Source organism: Lathyrus oleraceus, chromosome 6 (assembly GCF_024323335.1).
Source record: "Lathyrus oleraceus cultivar Zhongwan6 chromosome 6, CAAS_Psat_ZW6_1.0, whole genome shotgun sequence".
Lineage (NCBI taxonomy): Eukaryota > Viridiplantae > Streptophyta > Magnoliopsida > Fabales > Fabaceae > Lathyrus > Lathyrus oleraceus.
Window position 1 is genome coordinate 226939808 of NC_066584.1, and position 11936 is coordinate 226951743.

General features: G+C 37.2%; 1 protein-coding gene across 1 annotated transcript; it reads left to right on the plus strand.

Annotated features, from left to right (window-relative positions):
• The first annotated feature begins 11010 nt into the window (after positions 1-11010).
• LOC127094893 (uncharacterized) lies at positions 11011-11538 on the plus strand. The gene has a single exon (XM_051033659.1). The coding sequence runs from the start codon at positions 11011-11013 to the stop codon at positions 11536-11538; it is 528 nt and encodes a 175-aa protein (XP_050889616.1).
• Positions 11539-11936: the final 398 nt, after the last annotated feature.

The window sequence follows — 11936 nt, forward strand, 5'->3', positions numbered from 1 at the left end:
GCGTCGGATAATTCCTCTCATGAACTTTAAGTTGCCTTGAAGCATATGCTACCACTTGCCCTTTTTGCATCAAAACACCTCCCAAACCCAACAAAGAAGCATCACAATACACAACGAAAGGTTCTAACGGATCCGGTAAAATTAAAATAGGAGCCATAGTCAATCTTCTCTTAAGCTCTTGAAAATTTGCTTCACACTGCGAAGTCCAAATGAAAGCTTGACCTTTCCTAGTCAATTGCGTCAATGGTAACGACAACTTAGAAAATCCTTCAATGAACTTCCTATAATAACCAGCCAAACCAAGGAAACTTCTAATCTCAGCAACAGACTTAGGAGCTTCCCATTGAGATACAACTTCAATCTTCGTAGGATCCACAGAAATACCACCACTCGAAATCACATGTCCAAGAAAACTTACTTCACTCAACCAAAATTCACATTTAGAGAGTTTAGCAAACAACTTCTTCTCTTTCAACACTGATAACGCAACCTTCAAATGCTCGACATGATCCTTTTCACTCTTAGAATAAATCAATATATCATCGATGAACACAACAACAAACTTATCCAGATAATCATGAAAACTCCTATTCATATACTCCATAAATACACCAGGTGCATTGGTCACACCAAAAGGCATCACGGAGTACTCGTAGTGACTGTACCTTGTCCGAAAAGCAGTCTTTTGAATATCTTCAGCCTTTACACGAATCTGATGATACCCAGACCTCAAATCAATCTTGCTAAACACACAAGCTCCAACCAGCTGATCCATCAGATCATCAATCCTCGGAAGTGGATACTTGTTCTTAATCGTCACTTTATTCAGTTGTCTATAATCAACACATAATCTCATAGAACCTTTTTCTTCTTGACCAACAGAACAGGTGCACCCCACGGCGACACACTAGGACGAATAAACCTCTTCCTTAGCACCAACTTCAGGAAAATAACCGTCTTCTTGAAATAGTTGATATACATCCGATTAACTTCTAACCAACACCATCCTCGAATCCGACCTCTCTTCGGGTTCAGGAAAAGCACAACATTCTCAAACAGGTTAACTAGCCAACACTGCACTCTTGCATGCAACAACATAATGTCCAAGCTCGATACAATTGGAACATCCAAGATAAGTAGACGCTTCTCCCCCACTTATTTCATTCCCAACCTGCAAATGGAAAATAAAACAAGCATCGACAGTATTCTCACACACATGTCGCATACTAGGGAACAAACCTAATTAAACAGTCTGGCCGAACCGACCGACCTACTCTGATACCACTAATGTAACACCCCTTTTTCTACCCCAAAATACTTAACATATAATCAGACTAAATAAGCACGCATATAAACAAAAGGGCGTCATATCGACGTTTTCAAAAACTAAAAGCTTTCAAAAACCAAACATCATTCATCATCAATATACAATTCGCCTGGTCATTTAAAATAACACCTTTCAATTATCATGAATATTCAAGAATATGCGTTCGCAGCGGAAAATAATGAATACTCATGCATTTCATCAAATGATCCATGTCCCATACCATGATCATCTCTCAATCATCTTTTCAAAATAAATGTAAACCATAATCAGAATATTTGGCACTATGGCCTCTCAACAGCAATTGCAAATAAGCAGGTTCGCAAGTAATAACATAATACTTATCCAAATAGGATACGAGTTCAATACTACTAATCTACCCAGTTTTACATGACCAGAGCATTGACTCATTACCTAGTCTTCAAACTAAAATACGGGAACTCTCCAGCTAATCTCGAGCGAGTTACCGTCCACTTACTTCAGCGCTACTACTCCTGAGTGTCTGCGCGATACCCATGTAAAGGTAACATTCAAATAGAAAGGGTGAGAATTCAAATCATTATGAAGAAGTATAATCAAGCACAATGATTAAATCAACAATTAAAGGAATTCATCACACTTCATATAACCATGTAAATAATATTCATCAACATCTATTTCACATGTTTCAAACATCCATCAAACTCAAGGAGTACAATATTAAAATCCAATATGATATTCTCAAATATACACATAACTACAATTATCACATAATCACATATGTTGTCAAGTTATGTATCAAAACATCATCAAATTCAATTACCATATCTCATACACACATCACAATCACAATAATGCATACACTCAATTATCACATAACTCTAATGTGACTCAATGCAAGACATGTGACTCTATGCATGCGGTACCTCAATGTGAACCTAACGTTTCACCGCTTTCCGCTTCAATATCTAGAATTCAAGCCACCACGTCTATTTCCAACTAAGGATCAACGTCTGCTACGCCTATTTCCAATTAAGGATCAACGTCTATATGAACCCAACGTTCCACCGCTTTCCGATTCAACATCTAGAATCCAAGCCACCACGTCTATTTCCAATTAAGGATCAACGTCTACTACGCCTATTTCCAATTAAGGATCAACGTCTATATGGACCCAACGTTCCACCGCTTTCCGATTCAACATCTAGAATCCAAGCCACCACGTCTATTTCCGATTAAGGATCAACGTCTGCTACGCCTATTTCCAATTAAGGATCAACGTCTATCTACCACGCCTATTTCCAATTAAGGATTAACGTGTGCTACCATGTGAACCCACAAATTCACCGCTTCCACTATGAAGCCGACCATGCATGCCATGAATGAATGTATAAATACCAATACATATGCAATTAAGATCATCTCTACCATCTTAATATTCCATATATCACCATAATTCAACTCTATGAATTATCCACCAATGGTACATATACACATTCATAACAATATATCATTCACAATCCACCAATGATACATATACACATTCATAATAATATATCATTCACAATCCACCAATGGTACATAAACACATTCATAACAATATATCATTCACAATCCACTAATGGTACATATACACATTCATAACAATATATCATTCACAATCCACCAATGGTACATATACACATTCATAACAATGTATCATTCACAATCCACCAATGGTATATATACACATTCATAACAAATACACCATTCACCTAATATCTATTAGAGCCGCCTTTCTAATGCTTTAAACCCCAACCCAAAATGATTCACGAGTTGAAAGTTATGAATAAAACCATGCACGAAGGCGTTACTAAAAAGTTGTTGTTTTCTAAATTTTCCAACATAATTTTCATCTTCTTCAACCCCAAACACGTCCATGAAATAATCTCCAAAATTATTTTATTCCTGAAACAAAGTTATAGCCTTCTGTTACACCTATCCAACGCTTCAAACGGCACTCAATTTGGACTTACGGATCAAAAGTTGTGACCAAAACGATTTCGACAATAAAACATAAAAAAGGGTCGCGATTGTGACGGACAACATGAAGAATTTTCTGCGGTTTTCATCATTGGAGGACTTCCGGACCTTCGATTTTGATTCCGTAAAAAGCCACACGTTCAGAAAATTATAACTCACACAATACTCTAAATATATAACGTTAATTTGCAGTTTTAACACAATTAATCACCACAATCGAGCATACTTATCAAAATCTAACAATTCCAAACAACCATACAAAATTAGGGATTTTAACCTAAACATACATCTACCCATTGACCCAATCATACTAACCCATAACAATAAGGATTCCCCCCTTACCTCTTCAATTTTCTGGAAACCCTAGCTCCTCTCCGGTTCTTTCCCTCTTCTCCTTACTTTTCCTCTTCTTTTTCTCTATTGCTTCAAATGATCAAATGAATCCTAATTCTCACTCTCCTCACCTCTTATATACTAGTATTCTATTTGGGCTTAAAGCATGATACTTCTAATTTAATTAATAGGCCCAATAAGACCTAATACTTAAATATCTCTAATTAGTTCAATTAAATTAAACTAACACCACATACACACTAAGTTAATTAATACAATTATTTAATTATATCTCATATCAACTAAATAATTAATTAACACACCAAATTAATTAATATAATCAATTATTATACTATCTAACAATCAATTAATTAATTAACACTCCACATAATTAAAATAAAATATAATAATAATAGTATAATAAATAAATACTAAAATTGGGTTGTTACAGTGTGCTGGACAAGTTCTGAGCCATTGATCTTGTTTAAAATGTTTTAATCTCACGCGTTGGTTTTGATTACCATTCCTGTGGCGCATTGACTTAAGTCCATGGTGAAAAGCGCGCTATTGACCACTTGATCTGCCACCTCAATTAATGAGGGAGATCAAGTGGTCCACATTTTTTCTGATTATTTGAATTTCATTTAATTTGTTTTATTTTTATTAATTCATATTAATTTTAATATTGATCCAAAAAATATGAGAGTTTCACCAAAAAAAATTTAAATAAAATTCTCTTTCATATTTTGAATTAAAATTATTTTTTGGATCGTTATTAATCTTTTTTATGATTTAATTGATTTTTTGAAATTTTTTAATTATTTAAAAATACTTTTAAGTCTCCAAAAATTCTGAAATTTTTTCTTCAAGGTCCTTTGACCTTGTTTGACCTATGATAAATCTCATGGCCATTTCTTTGGTGTTTTGATGAGATTTTAGGAATTTGACAAACCATATTTAATTTAATGCATTATTTTTAGTATTTTTTAAATTGAATAAATGCCAAATAATTGTGTTGAGCCATTTTGATTGTTTGTATAAGTTTGACTTGTGTTGTTGGGCCTTGGTCAAGGTTGATTTGACTTTGTTAGGTTAAGATCATTAGATTTAGGGGATTGATGGAATGTACATTCCATCTCCCAAAATGAATGAATGATCTTGATTTGGTAAAAGTTCTCCTTTGTCCAATTTGAGTTTTGATCCATTCTCCTCCCTCTTCATCTAATTCCCCTTCTTTATGCATCCATTTCATTTGACATATGATATCTTAATATCCTAAGGCTAATTGATTTCAAAATCAACATAAGTATGGATGAGATTATGCCACCTCTTTTGCATATTCTTTTTGTGTGTGGTATGTTTCATGAGCATAGTCCATTATACTATGTCTCTAACATGCATTAACACCAAAATTCTATTGCTTAGCCTTAAATAGTTGTGCCTTCTACATAAGTCCAATTACGATTGCTTAATATAGCGCTAAATTTTTGACACAAAAGGCATAGCATTCTAGTTAGTGAGATTGTAAGTCTCCCCTCTTTCATGGTATTGTGTGGAAACTTGACCTTTTTTCCTTCCTTTGGAAGATGTCTTGGTTCAAGGATCCATGCTTGTGATAAGTGGGTTGAGAGTTCTCCAAAGAATGACTTAAACAAAAAAAAGCAAAAGCAATACTAACTTCTAACTCATTAACAACTAACATTCTATTTGTTTGTCAACATCATTTTGTACAAAATACATATGCACACAAGAAAGGGCTCCCTAGGAGTACCTAGGACACTATGGGTGTTAACACCTTCCCTCTGTGTAACCAACCCCCTTACCTATAATCTCTGGCATTTTATTGGTTTTGATTTGAAAACTTCTTATTTTTGGGTTTTGTTCGTACTTCTCCCTTTTCCCTTGGAAACAATAAAAGCGCGGTGGCGACTCTTATTATTTGATGTCTTACTTATCCATAGCTTGATGATCATGAATTTACCGTTATAGTCGTCTTGGGAACGTCATCTTCTGCTATGAGAATCTGATTATAGCTAGAATAACCATCAAGCATGCTCAATTATTCGAAGCCTGCGGCTGAATCGACTAGCATTTCTGCTCCTGGCATCGAATACTCATCTTTTGGAGTTGCATTATTTAAGTCTCTAAAATCTATACAAGCTCTAAGTGTTCCATTTTTCTTGACAACATGTACTATGTTAGCTAACCATTCCACGTACCTTGCAGTTATGAGGAACCGACTTTTTGAGCAGTCTCTCGATGTCCTTCTTAATCTTTAATGTGATTTCTGAAGCAAACCGTCGAGGGCGCTGCTTTACTGGCTGTTTTCCTATCTGAATAGGCAATCAATGTTCTACTACACTTCGATTTATGCCAGGTATTTCACCATAGTCCTAGGAAAAACAATATATGTACTCTTTCAATACTTCGATCAGTTTAGCCTTCATCTTAGACCCAACTTTAGTGCTTAAATACGTTGGTCTTTTTATGACCCCGTCTCCTAGATCTATCTCCTCTATTGGGTCTTGCACTTGCATTCTCTGCAACTCATTTAATGGGTCTTTCTCAAACCCCAAAGGCTCATTGTCATAAATGCAATCTAGCCTCCGGCTTTCTGAAGCTGTTGTTTGGCCTTGTTGGTCATCTTCACATTCTACAACTCTAACTTCGATAGCCAAATCTTGTAGTTTCTCGGCTTCTAGTGCCGATTTTCTTTTATTCTCAGCCAAATAGGCAGAAATTCAAGCCAAACTTTCTGACTCAGTGGTCATCTTCATCGACTGTAGGCCACCCCGTAGGTGGATTTACCACTTTAGGCCCCATTGCCTCTTTAACATCCCAGATAAATCCATAATCAGGATCTAGATTCAGGACATGGCATGTATTGACAGAAGTGTAAGATCCTGAATCATCATCACAAGGTGCGATGTTCACCAAATGTTGGTCGAAGGATTTCTTCGCGCCTTTGGCCTCGTCGATCTTGTAATAACTCTGATCAGCTTTGATATTCTTAACAATGCCATCTTTCCTCCAGATAATTAACCTTTGGTGTAAGGTTGATGAGACCGCCCCTATTCCATGGATCCATTCCCATCCCAAGAGCAAGTTAAAATTCGCTTTAGAGTTTATCACCACGAAAAGCGTCGATCGTGTGGTTGTACCAACGACTAGTTCAACTTGGATAACCCTAAGAATGTTATTGGTTTTACCTTCATAATTAGATAAAACCATGTTGTGTTGTCGGAGATCAGCATCATATTTTCCCATTTTCTTAAATAAAGTATGAGGCATTAAGTTGACAGTTTCTCCTCCATCCACGAACATTTTATTCACTGTTACTCCGTCGACCTTTGCCCTTATGAATAATTGTTTCAAATGATACATCATTCCTGGACTAGGCTTTTCAAATATAGTCTTTTGTTCCTCCACCATGCCACTGTTCATAACATAGTAGCATAATGGTTTGTCTTCAGCAGTTTCATCTGGTACGAAATCCCTGTCTGCTTTAGAGACTTCCGACACCATATCATATTCGGCAGGTGATACTGACACGATGTCACAGTTAACGACAAAACCTTCACCATAAGTATCAACATTAGTATCATTATACATATCGCCATCTGGTGACAGATTGTATTCTTCATCAGACTGGGGGGAATACTCAGGTTCTTCCACATCCAATTGAGGAGAATATCCAAGTTCCTCCTCATTCGACTGAGGAGTGTATTTAGGTTATTTATTATCCTCGACCATAGATGTGCATTTTATGCTTTGGATTGATATTATTTCTTTCTCTTCTGAAGAGTCCATGGTCATGGCCATTGTCTATTTTGCCACGATTTTCCCTTTTTCAACCCACATTCCTTTTGGATATTGTCTTTTATGTCCAGAGTTTTTGACAGGTTTCAGCTGTGAAGTCGAAGCCTCTTTCCCACCTTTCTTGTTTCTCTGATAACTCCTCCATTGCATTCTTGTCATAGGGTTTTTCCCTTGTAATTAGGGGAACCACATAACCTACGGGTTCGTCCCTCTTCTCTGAAGTATTTGCTTTTTCTACAGATCAAGCATTTTCCATTTTGGCCTTTTGCTCCCCTTCTGATTCACAGGTTCGACCCACTTCTCTTGTGGGATATCCGATAGAGGACAAACGATCTTTGGTCGAGGCTGTTGGAATTTCCTTCTGTACTCTTCATTTTGACGAGGTGCCCCACTTTTGTCGAACACAAATCTTAGGATGTTGTGTGTTTCCTCTTCCAGTGCCTTCTTCTTATCAGCTTCATACTTTTTAGCGGCTTTCTCATCGAAAAAAGCACTGCACCTTGGACATAGCACCACCTTCGACCCACTCACTCTGCATTTTTCCTGGAAATCAGTCAAGTCTTCTCTAGCTTGAGGATAAATTGTCTCTAATTCGTCTTTAGTATTTTTGTCAAAACCATCAGTAGTTTTAACCATCATGCATTCAAAAGATTCAGTAGCCAAAGACTCATTGAGACCATTAGTAGTCTCAACCATCATACATTCGAAAAGCTCAGAATATAAGGCTTCTTCGACCTTCAAAGGGTTTGTGTCTACTTGCATCTTTAGCCTTTCTCCAAAATGAAGTCTACCCTCCTTCAAAGCTTTCTGCACCAAATCCCTGAAAAGAACAGATTGAGATGTTTTATGACCAAGAAAATTATGAAACTTACAAAATCCCCTTTTCTTTTTCTGCTCTAATGGGGGATCTTTTAAACCTTGAGGAATAATAATTTTACCACCTTTAACTAACAAATTGAATATCTCGTCACATTTAGACACATAGAAAGTGTAAGTTTTAGCAACATATTTATCTGTTTTCTCCGTTTCGACAGAACTTTACCTGTTTGATGGTTTCAACAATTTACACATGTAAGGAGGTCCTGGCTTGAGCTCAGCCACGTTGACCTCGCTTTCATCGACAAGCTCTTCATCGTCACTAGAGTATTCGTCAACTTTTACATAAGACACTTTCTCTTTCTTATGGTATCTACATGTTTTGGTTTTTCTAGCTTTCAAGCGTTCGATCTGTCGAACTCTATCAGCTAATTCCGCCATATCCCTAAGATATTGTGTGTCTAACTTTTTTTTCCTGATAGAATAGTCTAAACCACCTGCAGCTATTTTGACTAATTCGTGCTCAGGGACTTAAGTAAAGCATCTTGCTTTTAAAAGTCTAAACCTGTTGAGATATTGGTCGACTGACTCAGTGGTCTTTCGTTTGACGATGGTCAGTTCTTTCAAACTTATTTTCGACTATCCCATGTAGAATAATTCATGGAACAATCTCTCTAATTGCGTCCATGTATGGATGGATTATGGAGGTATCATCGTAAACCAAGTGAACGTATTCTTTGTGAGGAAATTAGGGAAATATTTCATTTTCAGGTCCTCATTGTTTGTTATGTCACTAGCTTTGGTTTAATATTTGGCAATATGTTCGATAGTGGACTCTTCAATGTCTCCGACGAACTTGGTGAACTTTGGAACCTTCCATCCCCTAGGTAATTTTGTATGTAAAACAAAGTCTGGTAATAGAGACAAATACGTTGGCCTTTGAAGGCATGGGTTTACCCCATTTCGAACTATGATTCGTTCGATAACAGTCTCTAAATTTTATTCCCCAACCATTGCATCTTGTCGAACCTCCCTGACCACATGGTCGGGATCTTGATTTCTATTGACTAACACAACGGGAGGTCGTTGGGCCACCCTGAGTATTGGTTCGACCACCTGGTGTTCTAGGTCAATCATTTCATCGAACAACTCCTCATGTCGGACTGAGGTTTCCGGTCAAGGTGAAGGTGAGGGAGTCTGTCGAACTTGTACTCTGGGAGCCCCTTGGAAATCCCATATTCGGGTCATTTGAGTTGCCATTTGTTCGTAACTCTGAGTCGAATATTAAATTAACAGTCTAAGTATGGTACCATTTTCTGAGTCAGCATATGGACCATTTCATGATTACTTTCGGCCATCTGTTGTGTCATGAATGCGACAGAGCTTGATGTGAAAGTTGGCATCGACTAAGATGAAAAACCTAAAACTGGGGGACAACTGAGTTGGTTTGCCAAAGGTCCTAACCCATGGTAGCGTGGGAATGGAGACAATGTATTTTCACCAAACATCGAATTGCTACCAAACATCGAATTGCTATTATGTATACTTGCCATAAATTTGGTTGTCATTCCTAAGGTTCGATGCATGGGCACTGTGAAACTGGGCATATATTTCCCTGAAGTTCCTATCATCATCGACCTTAGAGTCTCAGGCTGACGTGGTGTCAATATTGGTCCATTATTTGCAGTCGAAACCACAGACACAGTGCTAGAACCAGCATCAATTATTTGCGACACAACTATACTTCCTTCTAAAGACGGTTCTTTGTTTGGATTTGGATGTGGTGTTACCATTTTACCACTAAATGATTGCATATACTTAACACAACGGGTCCCACTAGGTGTGCCAATTTATTCGCACGGATTTTCTTGTGAACGATCTCTAGCCTCCTAATGAGGTTTACTTGCAGGATCGGCTACAAAATCCTAGACTAGGTGTTATGTTTATGGGATGTTTTGTTTAAATGTTTGGATTAAGAAAACGGTAAACAGGAAATGCTTGTAAAAGGTGAGATTAAAATAGATGAACGAAAGACAAGATAAACCATAAACGACAAAGTAGATAAAAAGACTTGGTAATTTAAATTGCTTAAAGGTAAATATGGACGCAAGCATACATTTTTGTAGGAATGAACTCTTTTCCCTAAACGCTTGATACTTTTAGTGTTTTCCCTCTACAATGTTACCAATGCGACCCTTAAAACTAGAAATCAAATCTACTTAAATAATAATGAGAAATAATTGCTATATTTTTGTTGGCTATCTACAACGTGCCATGCATCTAAGCCTGGAGCCCCACGTCTTTTGTAACTTCCCTCACATTCTGCTCAACTGATTATCTTATTTTTGCTTGTTTGGCTTCGAATTCGATTGCCTCATTCCCTATCGACATCCTTTCGACCTAGCCTATGTCCTTCAGCCCATCTTTCTTGTCAAAACTCTCGCTCTTGCTCCTTCTTTTTCTCTAGTCAAAATTTATTGGTTAACAGTAGGCCACTAACCATGTATCTTACCGTGTTAGATGAATCAATAGGTTGTGTATTGGGCCAATATGATGACACGAGCCAAAAAGATCATGCAATATATTACTTAAGCAAGAAGTTCACCGAGTGTGAGACCAAATACTCACTATTGGAGAAGACTTGTTGTGTTTTTACTTGGGCATCTCAATGCCTAAGACAGTATATAATTTGCCATACAACTTTGTTGATACCCAAAATGGATCTGATAAAGTACATTTTTGAGAATCCCATTGTCAGTGGAAGAATTGGTCGGTGGAAAATACTATTAACCGAGTACGACATCCAATATGTAACACAGAAAGATATCAATGGGAGCATCTTGTTTGACTACCTTGCACATCAACCTGTGGAGGGTTATCAACCTATGAAGTTTGACTTTCTTGATGAGGAAATCATGTTCATTAGAGATTGTAATATTCTAGGCCTTAACAAAGGACCCAAACCAGGATCACAGTGGACGCTCGTGTTCGACGGCGCCTCTAATGCAAAGGGTCATGGGATAGGAGCAATCATCACATCTCCGACTAGTTTTTATATTCCATCCACCGATAGATTATGCTTTGACTACACCAATAATATGTCAGAATATGAGGCATGTGTCTACGGTATTGAAGCAACTATTGACTTAAAAACCAAGATTCTTGAAGTGTATGGAGACTCTGCTTTAGTGATCAGTCAAGTTCGAGTATACTGGGAAACTCGAGATAAGAAGTTGATTCCATAAGAAAACATGGGGTGAAGTTGATTCCCTATTTTGATGAAATCACTTTTCATTATTTTCCAAGGGAAGAGAATCAGTTAGCCGATGCTCTAGCTACTTTGCAATCCATATTTAAAGTCAAGTGAAAGAATGAAGCACCTATCATCCGCATTCACCACTTGGATGAACCAGCGCACTGTATAGAAATGGAGGTCGAATATGACAATAAGCCTTAGTTTTATGACATTAAGAGATGTATGGAAAAACAAGAGTATCCCGAGAAAGCATTCATCACTGATAAGAAGACTTTGAGAAGATTTTCTGCTAAGTTCTTCCTGAATGGGGATTTGTTGTATCAGAGGAATTATGATTTTGTACTACTAAGATGCGTGGGTAGACAAGAAGCAAGCATGATCTTAAGG